We start from the raw sequence: 18,937 nt of genomic DNA, 5'->3' as shown, positions 1-18,937 counted from the left end.
AGTCATTTTCTGTCAAGTCATACTCATGGTGTCTGTTTGTGGTCATTTCTCATCTCTTTGTACTTGTTTTTTTGTCTCTTTTTAGATTTTTGCATTGCTCTTTGTAGTCAGTTTGCCTCTCTGTTGTCATTTTGCATCTATTTTCAGTCACTTGTCACCTCTTTTTGGTCACTTTACATCAAGTCATGCTCATTTTGTATTTCTTTCTGGTTGTGTTACATTGCTTTGAACTTGTTTTTTGTCTCTTCATGGTTGTTTTGCATCTATTTTAACTCATTTTGTGTCTCTTTTTGGTCATTTTTGCATTTTTTGGTTGTGTTTGTCTGTTTTTTATTAGTTATGTCTATCTTTGTTTAATTTTCCAACAAGAAATCTTTACAGTCACTTCATACTAAGGCTCTAGCCCAGGCCCTCTCTGACCCCTGCCCCCCTGTGCACGGTAGCCCGGGTCAGAGTGTGCACAGTGCGCTTGTAAACCCGTAGGGGGCAGCAGTGGCACTCAGAACCGTGTAGCCGCCGCTGTAATTATCCCACGAAGAAGAAACGACAGAGACGATAGAGGGTGGAAAAAAAGCAGAGGAACTACTCCTGTTTACAACAACATAATGGAGCCAAAATGGTCAAATACCGTCTGCAAGCGTGTTTTACTGACTGGATTTACGCTATGTGTTGTATTAGGTGAGTGCAGAAGCCCGCACTGGGTTAAATTTCAATTTGGAAATGTTTGATTTCGAGCTCATTATTTTAGGTGGGATATCAGGTTAGCTAGCTAGCGATGTTATCTTACATCTCATGTACGGGAGACACCTAACTACACCCCTAACCCCTATTCACAATCTCACTAATTAATGTACCTTTGTTCAACGTTATAGCTACAGGCGAGATTCAACACGACCTTCAACGTTTTTTCTTGCTAGTCCCTCCTTGTACACACACTCTCATGATGTTAGAGGTAGTTTATTAAGGGGTAGTTAAATCGACTAAAATCTGAATAAGATTTGGTACAGAGTGGTGGCTGCCGCCCTTGTTAGTGTCGTTCTGCTGGAGAGGATGGTGGGACCTACCGTGGAAGAAGGGAGCCTACCCAGCTGGTACACGTTAACATACAGCTGAAACACGGATCACTGGGTGTGTTGAATGTATGCCGATTTGAAGAATATTTTCTAGTAGTACAGAAAATGTTGCCAAATGTGTGCCATCACGCAGCTGCCTCGGACGACAAACAAATCGACGGTAAAGTGCCAGGTTTTTCAATCACGGTTTCGTTAGGCGTGAGACCTCACGAGATCTACGTGTCGCCCGGGGGGGGATAGTCGTTTACAAAGCTAATTAGCGCACCAGTTTAACACTATTCACAGCAATAAACAGCATAATGTATCTTGTGACTGTGTTTTACACACACACACACACACGGTGGCTGTTAAACGGTGCCAACGCATCAGCTCTGTAGGAAGCCACCAGACTTCCTACCTTGACTAGCTTAGCGTCCAAAAAAACCTAAAGATAACATGTCATTTCCTTGTTGGCGAACCCTCTCCTGACCCAGATTGTTAAGTTACCATCAAATACAATTATGCACTCAAGGATCAAAGTAGCGACACAAGTACATGCATGTGATTTTCGACCAGAAATCGTCTTAAAATAACCAGATTCATTTTGATATTTCCTCTTTGAACTTCGTGCTGCTGCTGCTGCCACTAACGTTATTGCTAAAACACACTAAGACCATATAACTCATCTACTGAGGAGGTATCTTGTAATTGAAGAAGTAACGCTTTATTTAAAAATAGCAAAACAGCACACACAGCTTTCCTGAATGATGCAGAATTTTTTAAAATAATGAACAGTGATATCCTGAAGCTTTGGAGAGGAGGGTTCTGCTTCAAATCTCAGACTGTTAAGATCTGACTGGAAGGAAATGGATCATGACAGACGCTTCCTTCTGTTTTTATATTGTGAAATTATCTCCATTACTGGCCACTGTCATTTTCTGTTAGCTGGAGTCTACATGTCTGTCACTGTTTATCAGGCAAAGTCAGGTTTCAGAGGAGAAGGGCCTGTTCAGTCTGTTAGATCCTCTTGTGCTGTTAAACATTTGTCATTCAGAGCCGTCCTTGACAAGTTATTAATCAATAAGCTGTGCAGTTACTTTACAAACACATTCCTCATATAATAAATAAGAATTTTAGTCCTTTTTAATGCACAAAAAGCCAAACATTTGCTGGTCTAGTGCGTCTTAAATGTGAGAAGTTGACGCTTTTCTTACATAATAATGAATAGTTTTGGGTTTTTTTAACTGTTGGTCAGACATTACCTTGAAAATTATCAGTGGAGAAATCGGTAAAGAAAATGATGGCTATTCTGTTGTAGTCACTTCTTCCAGTGGGTGGACACAGTAACTTGAACACACAGTTTAATACAATCAAAAGCAATAATTCTGCAACAAACTTGTCAGGAATATAATGTTTTTAGGAAGTTTTTCACACACTTGAATTAATAATCTGTATATTCATATTCAGAGAACAGAAATGGCTAATTTCTAACAAATTAAAGTTGTTTAGAAGACGTTAAATATAACACACATTGTTTTTTGTTAACCAGACAAAGCCCTAAATATATCCACGTCTCAGATTGTCCATGATCTGACCTCCACTGTTTATTTAGCACCGCTCCTCACAATGGTGTATGTATTTAGCACACACTCGGAGAGCAAAGAGCAAACAATTATTACTAAAAAAAACCAAAAAGAAAACCTAGAAGGGACGAGGACAACTGGAGCAAATGTGATAAACATATTCACTTTTAGGGAATAAATCAGTAATTTGCAGGAGCCTCCACACTGAGTCACAGTAACCACAGTTCTCACTGTTAAAATGACTCAAGGTTTTTTATTGGAGTGACTGAATGTCAGGGCAGTTCTCAGTAAATCACGGCATATGTTCAAAATTCAAGGATATGATTTATTAACTCGTGCAGACAGATTTTACACTCGTCCACCTTTTATTCTTCATACTTTCATGACAGAGTGACAGAGATCTGTTTATTAAAGCTGAAACGTTTCATTCATTATGTAATTGGCAGAAAAAGTGTAACTGTTTTGATAATTGATTATTTGTTTTGGTCATTTTTCAGGCAAAAATAGTGAAAAAACATTTCATAGAACAATTCTGATCCGTTGTTCACCAAAGTACATTTTTTAAAGCAGAAATGTGCTTACATTTTGCATTAGACTGAATATTTGACAAGTTTCTTTTTCATTTTCATGGATGGAGTTTTTCTAAATGTCACCTGGTGTTTAGTCTGCAAATCCCTAGGACTTAATATACCAACTAAAAAAACACGAACAGTGATACTAGATCACTTTTTTAACAACTGCCCTCCCTGTCTAGACCTTTGAAGTGAGCTGCACGTTGTCCTGCTAAGAAAGACCCTGGATTCTTAGTTTAAAGAATATTTACAAATGTCAGTGGATCTTTTTTCTGCAACAAAATCCAGACGTTCTGGTTTGACTTTGACTTCCTGAGATGAACTATTGTTCTGTGTTTCGGTGTCTGATTAGCCTTAAATGCCTTAATCTGTCAAACTGGACGTCCTGGGTCGTATTTCGAGGCCTCAGCACAACACACCCAGGGGGCTGTTATTAATATGATGAGACTACATTTACACTTGTATCGTATTGCATTCTGTTGTAAGTTTTTCTCCACCCTACTGCACCACTCAGAATTGTAACTCATGCAGGAAACTTGTTTTTATTCCAGTCACAAAACCGTCGTCGGCGATCGACATATACGCCAACCCTGAGGTGATGATGCAGAACGGCACCACGGGAGTCCTCCGATGCACCTTCAAGTCGAGCGAAGTGGTCAGCAGCTTAACCTCGGTGACCTGGAGTTTTCAGTCGAGTCAGCCCGACAATCAGTTCTCCAAAGCTCCGTACACGGTAAGTCCTCGCCGCTGGTCCGCCGTATCCGCTCCGAGAAGGTTTCCCACAGCTCCAGGATGTTTTCCTTCTGATTGTTTTATCTGCGCTGACACGTGAAGAAAAGCGTCAGCCGTTCCTCGGGGTTTAGGCTTGTTGTGATGACATGGTTTCAATATACAGTTGAATTTTTTAAAACAATCTCCCTGCCAGGCATTTATTTATACAGTATCACTTTTTTCTTCTTACTCCTGCTTCCACCTCATGTCACTGTATTTCTGTATATTTGTATATTTGTTTACTTTCATATGTTTACTTTGTGTCTCTATCATGCTGGAGCATCATAATATTATCCCATGGCGTGTTCTGGGATCCCTGTTTATTATTCTTGTGGCAAACTGACAACACAGCGCTCCGTGTAAACACCGAGTTTCAGATGAGAGCTACAGAATTTCCATATACTGTAGTGTGTTTATATTCAGGTCACCCACTCACAGCAAGTATATTGATTTTTTCTGGAAGCTGGCGATAATCACAGATGTCGTTTTCAAACGATTAACATTAATATCCAGGGATAAAGCTGTCTTAGCTTCAGCCAAAATAAATAATAGAAACACTTGAGTGCCTGGAAAAGTGCTAGATGCTCTCAAAGATTCACATTTAACTGACCTTAGTTAGTTTTCTTTTTTTTTTCAGTGCAGCAAAATGTAAACAGTCTGTCGTAGAGAGTAAAGCCCGCTGTGTTGGGAGTCTGCGGGGCAGGGAGGAGGCCTGCGGATCATGTCCCATCCACAGCACCTACTCCTTTTTGTTTACAGATCAGTCAGTCTGGGTGATGGCCTCTACCTGTCTGCTGCAAACACAATGACATAGCTGTAGGGTTTTTAATTTACAGCGATACACGTGCAACAACACACTCAACACTTAGCCGGTTAAATTTAAATGTGTATTTTTCACCCTGGTTCAGACTAAAACAGCATCTCTCTCCCCCAAAATCTGAACTTCTCCAAATGGCTTCCACAGTGTGTAAATCTTGAAAAATGCCAGCTTGGTGTTTTCAGTGTGTGTTCAGGAAACTGTGGATTTGCAGACAATGACAGCAGCTGCCCGCTGAGCGACGAGGGCTGTGTGGCAGCAATGTTAACAAGGACTTCCTTTCTCTGTGATCATTTTAACGTGAATATAGATGTTGGTTTGTCGTGATTTTGTGACTCCAAATGTCAGCAGGAAGTAGTGAATAACTGCTGGTTAACAGGTTGTATTTATGAGACGTTTTATGAGATTAAATCACTGTTTGAGTTCAGTTGCCTAAGAACTACGGAGGCCCAGAGAGCTCAATGCACTGCAGCTTTATAAAACACATTCTAATGGACAAAACACAAGCAAAGGAAGAAAACACTGCCATTAATTTGACAACACATGCACTGCAAATACACACAACACAACTGAATATAGAAACACACTGAAAGTAGCACAGAGGAACACAGAAAGCATGTCCAGGTGGGTTAGGCTTTTTGTGCGGTGTGTTTTGTTAAGCTGCAGTGTGTTGAGCCCTCTCAGCCACCGTAGAAAGCAGACACAGAAGATTCAAACTCTATAGTTGATCGTAGAGAGCAGGAGGAGACGGTGGGTCAGTCTGTCGCTCTGCAAAGTAACGTTAATGTCAGTGAAGTTAAGAAGACAACTTCGTGTCTCCAACTTTTTCTGTGATCACACATTTTAAATGAACGGCACAGATGTGGTCATTCATCCATATGTGTGTCGATTTTGTCAAGGCAGCGTTACGACCATGAAATAACGATTCGGTCGGCCTCACTGCGCCTGTCTCGCTCCAGACCAGATGTTGGCTGGCGATCCACGGTTTCATTGTTTGCCAACTGAACAGCTGACGAAGAAGAAGAGCTTCAGCTGTTTTCTGAGCTGTTCAGGTGGACAAACGTCACTGCAGAAACGACGGGGAAATGCAAATCATGTGGATGCAACTCGTTTTCATGCAGAATTACTATTTGAAAATGAGCATTTTATTCTTGTTGAGCTCCTGGAGGAAGGGACGGTCACGTGTTTTCCTGATACAGCTGTGGACTGGCAGCTTTGGACTATTTCTGGACTTCTGGATATGACTTCCCTTGCTGCAGTGGTATTAGTGGTGTCATGTGCATGTGTTGTCTGTTTTTTATTATTTAAAAAATGTCCAAAAAGGTCATAAAAGGCAGCATATTGGACGCTGTAATGCAGGACATAGTTGAAGAGATACCTGGAGCATCATGTAGTAGTTCTGTTTAATATTAGGAACATGAATAAGACAGTTTCACTCTCAGTATTCTCCCTGTTACTGTGATGTGAAAGTGATATTGAATCATTTTTCTGAGTAAAGTTCTAATCATCAGACTGTGGGAAGCAAATGATTTCAATAGAAATCAGCTCTTCGTTTACAGAGCTGTGTGTACGCAGCTGACACTGCTTACAGTAACGAGGCCACGGCGTCACAAAAACTCTTTTGGCTTCTGTCTCTGTGTGTGTGAACTGGAGCCAGATCTGTGTTGTGGATACTTCAATCAAAATGTTGTTATTTTTAACTGTGGCACTCACTCAGCAGCAGTAGGTGTGTGTGTGAGGATGCTGTGTAGAGCAGCGCTGTGTTGAACCAGCTCCAAGAAGTGGGACGAAATTGTGACATTGATTTATTTTTTTTATCACGGCAAAATGAAAAATCAGCCGTGTTAATCTGATATTATGCTGTGACTCTGCGAGGTGTGAGCAGCAGAGACGGCCTTTGCTTGAATTTCCTTGACTTTGTGCTTGTTTTGTAACAACAGCTGTCGATAATGTCGGTGTGTGTTGAGTTTTGGAAGCGAGGAAACATCAAAACAATTCCACAGATGTTTGGGAGGAGGCAGAGAAAACACCAAACGTGTAGATCCTCTGATTTTCAGCAACTTGCTTTGATGATCTCAGTGTTGCTCATATAGAGCGGTTGCTTGCTGTTGGTGTGTCATGCAGCCTCAGGCCTTTTCACAGGAGACATTTTGACGTAGCACAGGTGTGCAGGGAAAGCACAGGTGTAAAGATGATCAAATGTCAAGGTCACTGTGACCCCACAAGACATGTTTTGGTCTTCTTGATGCGATATCTTAGGAATACCTGGAGGGAATTTCCTCACATTTGGCCACAACTCAAGATTTCACACACTAATTAACTATAAGTGGAGTAGTCGGCGGAGTTGTGCAACCACAAAGTGGTGATTCTGGTTTGCTGTTGTGGTGGCGGTGGATTACCAAAATGTTCCCACGCTGCTGTCTTGAATGTGCCCTGAGGTTTCAGGGTTATTGTTCATCCTGTGCTAATGAAACTAGCCTAAGTTTTATTATCATGTGATCGTGATTGGACCAAAAAAGTCAGGTGACACAGGCAGTAAAACAGGTGTAATGTGTAATATTTACAAAATAAACAGCTTGGCCTAACTTTAAATCGAAAAACTTTCTAAGAAGAAAGGCTTTTGTAGAAGAGCTCAGAGCTAAATGAAATGACAGGTTGGAAATTTAGTGGTGGAGACGTTGACGTCATGTGACCGTGGTGTAGTTGGTTTATAGCCTAACATTAGCTTTTTACTTCTGGTGACATCAGAACATGTTCATCTGAACTAAATGTTTAAGTATCACAAGCTTTTGTTGGTCACAGTTTATTTTCTGCAATAATCTAAAAACCAATGAAAAAATCCCATTAGCTTTTTGTCGAGGGAACCAGGGAGATGCTAACTCCAGGGTTGCACCGTTCTATTAATGATATGAGATTGTGGAAGTTTGTATCAGGGCTTCATACTCTGTTTCAGAATTGTTACACCCCTAGACGTTTCTGTTTCTGATGATATTTATTACTGTTTTAATGTGTATGGTCGTGTGATGGTGTTATGTAATTTGATCTGCGATCTCTGTCACAGAAGAGATTGCAACTTATTTTGCAATCAAATTGTGAATATGAACGAATGTTTCTTTAGTTTGGAGTTTCATTTAAAAAGTTTTCCAGTGTCAATTTTAACCTGATTTTCCTTCCCTTTCCCCCCGTCCCTAGATTTTCTATTTTTCACAAGGGACAGGATTCCCGGTAACAAACGAGTTCAAAGAGAGAGTGCACTTTATCGGGGACATCAACAAGAGAGACGTGTCGATACAGCTGAGTCCGGCTCAGTTCAGCGACAACGGCACCTTCTTCTGTGACGTGAAGAACCCGCCGGACGTGTCAGGAACTCCGGCTCGAACGGAGCTCAGGGTTGTTGTGAAAGGTGAATGCTCAGATTTTGCTGATGTTAGATTTATTTATTGTGTTTTTTCCACGATGAGTTTTGAGGAGTAAGAAACAGAGTAAATACTAAGGTGCCTTTTTAAACACACCTGCTTCTTGGTATTGTCTGAGCAGGACTGTGGCCTTGACCAGACTCTTGTCAGCTGTGTTCACCCACTCACTGACTCTCTGCACACACAGCATACAGACGTGCTGATTGGACGGTTGCTGACAACACTGTATAGAGCAGTCTGCCTCATTGTGATGAATCTGCTCTGTTTCCAGGCAAAGAGAGAGCTTTTCCCACGATGCAGCAGCATTTTAAGATAAACCATGAAGCTTAATCCAGGTTTTCAATAATCCTAAGTGCTGCAACCCACACACTGTGTCCAAAATGGCAGCCGTCCAGTCAATTACATTTGATTATAATTAACAAATTACAAACCTTGGAATAAAAAGCCACACCGGCAGCTTTAAATCTAGTTGTAACCCAGACAGGATTACCATTAAACCTCCTTTAAATCTGAGTTAAGTCATCTCTAAACCTGGATCATCAGGCGTGTAAAATGACAGACACACATCGCCTGAAGCTGAATGATAAATTTGAGAGAAAGCAGTGGATAAAAAGCAGCAGATCACAACATAGCAGCAGGTTTTTATTTTATTCTGGTTTGGGACACAGGGATTTTGTGATGCAGGTCTTGACATGTCAATTAAATTCCCTTAAAAATGGCCTTAAAGGGACTTTAAAAAGCCTCACATTTAGTTTACAAAAGCACAAATAATACAAGCATCTTTAGCTGAGCCTAAATGTTGCTGTATTATTACCATCTCAATTTTGAGACTCCTGTATCATAAGTACCTGGTTATTAGATGTTAATCCACATCTTCCAGCCAGTAGGACATTAAATATCCCAACACCTGCCCTGTGAGACCTGGTCTAGCCATAATATAAAAGCTGTTCCAGCTCAGTAAAGTCACACAGGTACATTCCTGTTTTCAGTTTTCAGTTACATGAAGCCCTCTCGCTGCATGCGACAGCTTGTCACCCATTTTTTTCTTGCCACTCGTTGCTCCACCCTGCAGGTGGGAGTTCTGTATCAACCCCTTTATGTCTAGAAATCAGTGCTGTGTTAAAATAGAGTGCGTTTGTGAAAATATGTTTGACTATGGCTCTTTGTTTTCTTTAAAACTCTCACAGAGAAGCTCCTTTTGTGTTTTTCCTAAACACACAGCGCTGTTGTTACTGCCGGATGGTCGGGTATCAGTGACACTCCCAGCTGTGGATTGTAATTTAGAGGGGGGAGGATGTTTCATACCTGACCAGGAACTTTAAGCTTTTATGTGATTATTATGATGTTATATATTTATACAGCTTGTAGAGGCAAACCAAACAACCAAACTGTTGTGGGGCTTTATTTCTAACCTTTATTCAACCAGGAGGTCCCTGGAGATTAACTCTCTTTGTCAAGACCTGACCAAGGTGGTGCAGCGTTTCAAGGTTACAAAAATTATAAACAAAGATTTAAGGAGAGTAGAACATGTTAAGAACAGATAGGGAGCAAGATGATCCGTTTTATTAGTCCCACAGCGGCAAAATTTACTTTGTTACAGCAGCAACAGAGATAGAAGAAGATCAATCAAACAAGATATAGACAAGACAATATATACACATTCAAAACAAACAAAAAAGGCACAAATATGTTTTATTTCTGTTCAGTGAAACAGTCTCTTTCTGTTCTATAATAATATGTATAGTGATTACCTATAAAGATTTGCTAATTTTTAAAAGCACCTGTGTCTTTTCTGGAGTATTCTGGGTTTTAGTTATTCTCAATCTAACTTAAGTTATATTGAGAGCGTGATAAGTCAGACTTAAAGCTGAATTTTTTATTGAAAAGGACACCATGCGTGGACAATTTAAAAGGAAACAAAGACACAGAAGGTTTTAAACACATAAAATACCTGCTACATCGTCACCACAGCAGTAATTGTTCCTATTGTTGGAAAAACCAGCGCGATATTTTAACACCAACGCTTCAACGTTGTTGTTTTTGTGTCTGTGGTTTTGTCCAGAATCTCTTCCTCAGAGCAACACGACCGTCATAGTTGGAGCGGTTTGTGGTGTTTTATTGGTGCTCGTCCTCATCGCTGTAGGTGCCTGCATCGTCATGAGGGTGCTCCACAACCGCCACGATTATGAAGGGTGAGTGTCGTCCTACTTGTTCCCACCGTCGCAGGTTGACGACGTTAACACCGCCACAGTAACACGACAGCAGGCGAACAGATAATTAACAGACAAAACACAGTTGTTTTTATATAAAATGTCTTCACATGAGACGTTTTAATCGTTTCAAAGAATTTCCACATACAACCACAAAATAGTCTGTTTATTGGCCATTTATCAAATGTTTGTGTACTTCTTATAAATGCCTGATAGGTGAGCTCAAGTTTTGTGTTACTAGATCCAGTTTATTTTATGTTTCAGTGAGAGGTCAAAGAGGTAAAACTGATTATGTTCAGCTATTTAAATAGATGAATTCAAAAGCAGTTACACCACTTGATCATTACCAGGAACATGTGTGAAATGAATGCTCAAAGAATCACGTGGTTATTGAAAAATGACACACTAACCCGTCTAATTAGTGGTATTGTTATTTTATCTCTTCAATAACATGTAAAATATAAAATTAGGAAGGTGATAGTGCCACATCAGAGCCGTGTTGTTATCTGACAGCTCAGCAGCTGAATCTCATGTAGAAAAGATGTTTACTGTTGTTGAAGGTGAGTTTTGAATCTGAATCTTTGTTTTCCCTTCAGAGGTTTAATCATCAAACTATTAACACCTCGCTAACTCTCTCTGCATGGGAGCAGGGTTCACTCTCTCTCTCTCTCTGTGTTTACCTGTGGACAAAAAGCTATGTTTGTTCTGGGCTGTTTGGATGATCTGATGTTATTACTAATTATTAACATGTTTGTTAAAGACATTGTTAGAAACTAGATGTAGTTTTCCATGTCTGCCTCACGTGCTCCAGCCATGAGATAAATCACATATTGAACTATGAATAATTTCAACATCAACCCGCCGTAGATGTTGAAATTCGCATTAAGATGCTTCTTGGCTGCTGGTGGATGGTTTGAGCCTGTGAGCTGAGGAACAAAGCGATCTTTGGGGTTTGCTGTTTGCACTGGTGCCAGTCACTTTCCTCCGTCACTGTGTGTTAACACAACCAACTTCACAACCACGCTTTCTACTAACATCATCAATTAGCTTGTTGTCAGTCTAACAGCATGCTGTCATCGTCCATCATCTTTTTCCACTAACACCCAAAACTAAACACTGTCGCCCTCAGCTGTTTCTGTCAAATTAATACACCTCTCTCACCGGCTTTTGTTTTTCTTCTTTGATGAAATGTGTTCAGTCACCTTGAAATGACAGGACAGATTAGCCACAGCTTCATTATTAAGTCTCATGTAGCTGAGGTTTAGTTTCAGCTTCTCTTACTGTACGTACTGTTTGTAACGTGTCTCTGCTAGAGGTGCACTGATGACATGTTTTTAAGTTTCAAAGCACTGACTGAATAATTTAAATCGCGGCCGATGCAAGTATCAATCCAAGTATAAATGAATTAACAGTAGCGCTGCAACTACACTGTGCTCGTTTCAATTTACAGACCGTAACTGTGGACAGATCAATATGTATGTGTTTATTTTATTATAGTGTCTTGCACAACCCTCATGTGTTTAAAAGACACTAAAAATACAGTTGCAGTGGTGAAACATTTCATTTCATTACAAAATGACAGGTTATTTTACAGCTGGGTCTTAAACAAAATATTCTGCCTCCTCTCCCAAGTTTGGCAAAAATATCTGCTGCCAAAAAAGTTCCTTCCTGAAGCACAGCTCACGTTTTTTAATAATCATCCAGCCAGATGAAATGAACAGAAATAGAGGATATTTTATCTGAAAAGTACATCCCATTCGTCCTCGTAGACAGGACGGCACAACAGAACAGTTACTTTGGAACCCTTTCAGGCTTTTGATTGTAAGATCTCATTTTTCAAGGCCTGATTTTATTGACTGAACTCCAGTTTTATTAACTCCAGAGTTCAACTAACTTTTGTTGAAGTAATTCATTCAGAAGAGTTCATACTTTTTCCAGCCTACACTGTGAATGTCTGAATGATGTATTCAATATAGAAAAGAACGATTCAGTGACTTATATGTTAGTTTCTTTATTATTGTAACTTAGATGAAGATCCAACCACATTATAGGAAAAAGTACAAATACATTTATACATAAATGCAGATATTTCTGAAGTGTTATTGATAATGTAAAACCTGCTGACAAATTTACCTCAGCTCCATCTTATGATTTGAGACCGAGTGCATCAGCGCCCGTTTTGATATTACTTTAATATCCATGGGTGCACCTCTAGTCTCCTCCCAGGGTCTGCCACTGCTTTCATTATCTCTGTCAAACCTCTGGGAGCTGCCATGCCACTTTGCATCTAGTGTTTCATGTGCTCATCTCTCATTGCTGTTTTATTTTTGTCTTGTGTCCCATTATTTGTCGTTGACTGTGCACCAATGATCGCTCGACACCCTGGCAAACCGTAAACCTAAACTACTGTAGATGTACATCCCTCGAAAGCATGAGCTCTCAGGCTCCGCAGCCGAGAAAGAAGGTGGAGTCTGGTCTGGAGGGCTCCAAGAGTACCATTCCCCTGGGTCCACTACAGGTAGGAGCTGGGGGACCAAAGAAATCCACTGGCTGCCACCATTTTACTGGGAAAATGTTGCATTTATGTCGCCCTGTTGTTTATCTAAATGCACCTTAAACATTTGGTTCAGATGAATGAATTAATTCAAGTAAAATACCTAAAATGTAATCAGGTTTTTGTATATTGTTGTTATCAAAACCAGGTGTTTCAGCAGAAAGTAAAAAGCAGCATAAAATTGTGAAAATAAAAGAAGATAGAAAACAGTGATAGTGATGCAAAAGTACCAGAAATAAAACAGTAAATCAAACAACAGGAATCCAGGACACATGAGTTGCTTTCACAGGTGCTGCACACCTGAACTTTTCTAGACATTACCTGGTGGAGCTGTATGTGTGAATGCAAATGTCTGGACCAGACTGGACATTTATCCTTCCAGCTCCCTAGTGTAAAGTTAAGGTCAGAGTGAGTTGATGTTTGAACAGAGGAGGTAATTGTCCAGAGCATTCACAGTGAGCACATGGGCGTGTTGTCCTGCAGCGCTGGTCTACCTGCATGTTCCACCTGCAGGTGCTGCTCCTCACCTAAACCAAACGGAACATCTCCAGACAGTCTCCTGCTGTTTGCTGCATGTGTGAAAGGGCAACACCAGATAATGTCTGATATGATTACAGTACTGTGAAAAAGTTTTAGGCACTAATTAATGCAATGAATAGTTTTTATTCATTTATCGGTTAACTTTGGTAAACCTAAAAACCTAAGTCAGATTCATATTTGCTGTGACCACCCTTTGCCTTCAAAACAGCACTGAATTATCTCAAGATACATGCACAACGAGTAGGTTGTTTCACATATATAAATAAATATACGTACATATTTTATGTACATCGACTAATCGATTAACAAACTAATTGCTTCAGCTGTATTTGCCTCAGTCACCTGTGTGCATGAGAAGGTTTTTTTGTCATCAGAAGGTCACTCATTACGTAAAATTTCACGAATATGCCATTCAAAAGTTCTATTGGAAAAACACCAAATTTGCTAATCATCATATATAATTTAGCAGCAAACCTTCAAAGATGAGTTGAAAAAATATGTAGCAGAGTGAAAGCAAAAAGTCCTCTTCAAATATGAAGGTTTTTCTCCGTCCTTTGTTTCTTGATCTGATTTATCTCAACATATTTGTGTCTTTTTACTGACTACACTTCTTTCTCACTCTGCCTTCTCTTGTTGTGCTCCAGGGCCCGGTGATATACGCCCAGTTGGATCACTCAGGCAGCAAAAACTCCTTCCATAAGATGGAGCCAGTGGTCTACGCTGACATTCGTAAAAACTGAAGAGGAACCGGGGGACCAAAAGAAATAAGTAAAACACAGTAAAGTATCAGACCTCTCTATCAGCTGCTCTTGGGAAGGGTGGGATTATTTCAACAGGGACAAATAATCGGTGCAGTTTTATTTTTTATTTTTTTCATCTTTTGTCCTGAAAGCATGATGCTGTTACATGATAATGTCTCCATGTACTTTACCTTTATTGTAAAGACAAAAAAAACAAAGAAACACTTTAATGTACACTACAACACTCCATCACATCAGCCTTTGAATTGTTCTCCAAAAACAGGGATCACAGTAAAAATAAGAATACCTTCACAGATATCATTCCACATGTTAAAAAAGTATTTTATTTTAACCATTGTAGCTTTGTGTCTAAAAGTTCTGCAGGCTGTTGCACCATCTGAAAACAGCTCAAAATAAGGTCATCCCATGGACATTGTTCACATTTTTAAAAAATCATATTTTAACAAGCAAATGTTTGATCCAGTGCCTGCAAATAAAGGTGATATAAAAAACATCCAAATTAGCTTTTCAGTCATTTATTTTAACAACAATAGTAATACATAATATTCTCCTGTGAGAAAAGTAGTCACAACCTTAGCTTCAGAAGCTAGTATTTCCCTCTTTATTAGGAATAACTTCTTGAGGATTTGAAGCTGCGATATATGGAGGAAGTTGTTAATTTGAATTATGAAAATGATTATGAAAGGTCAATTAAATGTCATTTTTATGACCATATGACCTGTTTCAATAGGGATCAAATGTTTGCTTGTTCATATATGTTGAAAACGCTAAAAAGAATTACCATGGCTGTACTTATAACTAAGTCGGCAACACAAATAAAGGTATATGCAGAAATTAACATTTTATTGACAGCAATATTCAAGTAGAACAGGTGTTGATTTTCGCCAGGTGTGATGCGTTTGCAAAGTTTAGTTGTTTTTGAGCATGTTTAGGCCTTCAAAAATGCAATCTTAGCATCACAAGAATAATTCTTATGATTACAATAGGCTTCGCACACTAGTGCTCGGGCCCTAAATAAAATTTAACCGAACTAATCATATTGCGATATAAGATTATATCGCGATAATTATCGTTTTCATTTTATCGCCCAGTCTTAGTAACATTTAGGGTAAAACCTGTTTCTATACAATTACAGCCTGACTTTTAAGATATTCTAACTGACCTGTGGTTATCATTTAATTACGCTATAATTTTCTATCGCAGTATAGACTTTATTGCAGTATAATTGCATATAGCGAAAAATTTGTACAATTGCAGCCTGACTTTTAAGACATTCCAACTGACCTATGGCTGTCCTTTTATATCACAATATAATATTATGTCGCAGTATAAATGTCATTGCAGTGTAATTTCATATTGCGATAACATTTGTGCAGTTACAGCCTGATTTTTATGACATTCTAACTGAGCTACGTTTAAATTTACTCACAGCTGGTGCAACAGTGAACAGTTCATCTCCACCGTTTGGGCAGTTCCATAGTGATTTTGTTTTGTGGGGGGCAAATAATGTAGAGTTAGATTTTTACATTGCCTTCAAGTAACTTTGCATGCAGTTATAATAACATCTACGAGCTGAATTTGGTACTCGTTGTCGACTAGTTGTAAAACAGAAGAAAAACCGTCTGACGTTGTATTAACTGTGAATGCTTCAGTTCTGTGTAAAGTTTGGGCATGATGTTATGGTACCTTTTTTTAAAGACACTGCCTCCTTCTTTTTGATTTTCACCTCAGTTGAACATGTTATATTTCTGCCTGTGTTTTTTTTTAAAGCATCTGCATTTATCTTAACTTTTAAAAAACTGCATATGGACAGATGAACAATGCAACCTGGGGAGAGTTTTGTGTTCTGCCTGGTTATAATTTGAAATAGTTAAAAAAAAAAAAAAAAGGTTTGCTGCTATAGTAGCAAGTCCCTGGGCAGTTTATTTTCCAGCTTTAGTTTTGTAATTTTGAATTATGCATGTTAATAAAACAAAATGTTCAACTGAGGTGAAATGTGTCCTATGAAAACATGGGAGCTCTTATTTGTTGGACAGAAGAAATGCTAAATACACTGTTTGCATGCAATTTACTAACATAACAAACATTATTATGAAAATATCCATCCTTTTTTCATCTATGTATTATGTAAAGCTCTTTTTTTCAAACTAATGGGCCAAATATCTAATATCAACAGTAATATTAGGTAAGTTCTTTTTCAGATGCTTTTAAGCTTTAACATGCATTCCAAATTTTTATGATTCTTTTCTTTTGTCTTGAAGCATTTAAAAGCCAAAATCCTGTCTTATTACTTTGTTTGTTAATGGTGCGGTTACCTATGAGAATGATATTTGTCTTGCAACCAGTCTAAAATGCCTTCAGCTTCAGCTTGTGATTCCGAATGCAGTAAATTTCTATGTTGACCAGTATTTGTATATATTTCTTGCTCATGTAAGATATAGTGCTGTTTACTGTAACTCATTCCAGTGTGGTATGGCTGTGGATGTTTTTCCAGAGAGGGGAAAGTAGTTTGCTGTAGAGGTCTAGAACGTTGGTGGCATGCGTAATATTTTTCTCTCTCTTTTTTTTTTTTTAGTCTTAATTATTTGTCACCAGACATGCCAAGTGTTTACACAGTGCCTGCAGGAAGTGTTGAACCTGTTAGATCAAAATGGCTTGAATTAAACTTTGTTCAGTCTACAGTGTGCACAAAAAAAACACCAAATTAATCTGTCGTCTCTTGAGCTTAAAGTCTACGTTTGTTTCAGTGCCACGTTCATATTAAATTGGCTAATATTTTAAAATACATCCATGATAGAATATATGACACAACAATATTCCGTCCTTATCCTTGATGTATTGATTGTATTTTTTTAAAATATATCATGAATGTCACTGATAATGTAGATTTGTCTGCTAGTTTCAGCGGGTTTACACACAATATGTACCTTACAAGACTAAAAGTCTGTCACCATAATCGCCATTCAGGTATCAAAATGTTCAGCTCATTCAGGACATTCCTGCTTGTATACAACTTTTTGTACTATTTATAATTTTTGTATACTGTCTATTGCACAGTCCTTCAACTTTTTCAGAAATGTTTGTGCTTCAACTCTTCTCCTGCCCACACCTTTCACTTCTCACACACAGTTTATACCTCGGATTGTAGATATTTTTGTGCTCTGTCACACAGTGTAACTCCCTAAGCCAGAGGATTCACGGTTTTTGAGGTAGCAGCCTCTGATCACCAAGAGGATCCCTCACCTGCTCCATTAATCTCCATGTTATCTGGCTCTCTCTCTCTCTGTTCATAAAACAGCCAAACCAGGCCAGTTTTTAAACTGCCATCCTGTGGTCATTTTTCACTTTCATCTAGACAAATGACACATGTCTGTGTTCAGTAAAGTCTCCTGGTGCTGGTAGTCACCTCATTTCATTGATAGCAGCTTTGCTTTTTTAATCAATAACACAAATTCCAGAGGCGGGTTGAGCCACCTCTCAGTACTGTGTGACTGGGAGTGAGGGCCAGCTTACTGCAGGTGATGGACATCTGGTCATTAAGACCTCCTCTGCTCTCTGTGCTGTTCACACACACACACACACACACACACACACACACACACACACACACACATACAACTGACACCTGCACATTAACACATTGTCGTTTTGATTGTGATTTACTCTTACACACACTTCTCCTTGAACTGTCAGAAATTACTTTTGATTTCCAACTGACTTCCAATTTCTATGTTTTTCTTCTTCATTTCAACAATGACTTCATGTCCACCACGACAGGGAGTATGTGTTTGTCTCGCCATTAATGTCCTTAAACAAAGAAAAAACAATCAAAGCAAATAATCAGCAATTATGTGCAAAAGTTGATGGCTGATAAATGAAAAAGAAAGAGTATACTGAAAATCCCTGTAGAATTTTTTAATCACGTTATCATGCAGCCTTAACATTCCTTAACAAGAGTGTCAAACATGCGTGTTGATGTTGTATTTACGTTGTGTCATTCAAGCTGTAATTATGAGCAGACAAGAGGGAAGAAACATTCAGGTCCACCTCCTGTTTGTTATTCCAAGTCTGAACTTCTGGGAATTTTTGACACTATCTACTTCTCGGAATAAAGTGATAACATTCCCAAGATACAATCTGGGTTTTTTTCCTGTCCTGTTAAAGAGAAACTAGATACCAGTAAAACTTTTAAGTGTGTTGCACCACACTTTGTAACCACGCCCCTTGGTGTTGTCACAGTGTACCGTCACACCCCAGAGTACACTTCTGCATCACTGCAGTGAAGTAAGACATTAAACCACTAGAGGGCAGCGAAAACAAGGTTTTCATTTTAATGCAAACTTTTTCTTTAACATGCGACTGTGTTAGCATTAATCTCAACAAAAATAAAAGACAACATAGTAAAAGTAGTAAAATAAAATATGTCTTTATAGGAGAAGTAATAATTGTCGGGCAAATACTGTATATTAATTAACTACTACTCTACTTAAATCACTTATTTTTGTTTACAGCTAAATAGAGAGGGTTTGTTTTTATGGTTGGTCCTTTGGAGACAATGAATGTCTTGTGTTGCTGACACTAAATTTTTCCTGACATTTTCCATTTTTTACTCACATCTAAAATGTTATTTAAGTTCATTTATTCTCTAACCTATTCTAAAC

The 18,937-nt window shown here is 38.9% G+C and overlaps 1 protein-coding gene across 1 annotated transcript; it reads left to right on the top strand.

Annotated features, from left to right (window-relative positions):
• Positions 1-514: 514 nt before the first annotated feature.
• On the top strand, positions 515-17,895 carry mpzl1l (myelin protein zero-like 1 like). The gene is made up of 6 exons (XM_018692183.2): positions 515-678; positions 3,759-3,940; positions 7,988-8,198; positions 10,274-10,403; positions 12,834-12,939; positions 14,160-17,895. Exons 1-6 carry the CDS (start codon positions 606-608, stop codon positions 14,253-14,255), a joined length of 798 nt encoding a protein of 265 aa, XP_018547699.1. The 5' UTR covers positions 515-605; the 3' UTR covers positions 14,256-17,895.
• Positions 17,896-18,937: the final 1,042 nt, after the last annotated feature.

Source organism: Lates calcarifer, linkage group LG20 (assembly GCF_001640805.2).
Source record: "Lates calcarifer isolate ASB-BC8 linkage group LG20, TLL_Latcal_v3, whole genome shotgun sequence".
NCBI lineage: Eukaryota > Metazoa > Chordata > Actinopteri > Centropomidae > Lates > Lates calcarifer.
Note: the sequence above shows the minus strand (reverse complement) of the source record. Positions and strands in the feature narration are given on the sequence as shown.

What these genes read in the sequence shown, in the direction of transcription:
- mpzl1l (XM_018692183.2), top strand. Translation starts at nt 606, where the DNA reads ATGGAGCCAAAATGGTCAAATACCGTCTGCAAGCGTGTTTTACTGACT. An exon ending in AACCGCCACGATTATGAAGG is followed by an intron (nt 10,404 to 12,833) that starts GTGAGTGTCGTC and finishes AAACTACTGTAG; the next exon opens with ATGTACATCCCTCGAAAGCA. An exon ending in TTCCCCTGGGTCCACTACAG is followed by an intron (nt 12,940 to 14,159) that starts GTAGGAGCTGGG and finishes GTTGTGCTCCAG; the next exon opens with GGCCCGGTGATATACGCCCA.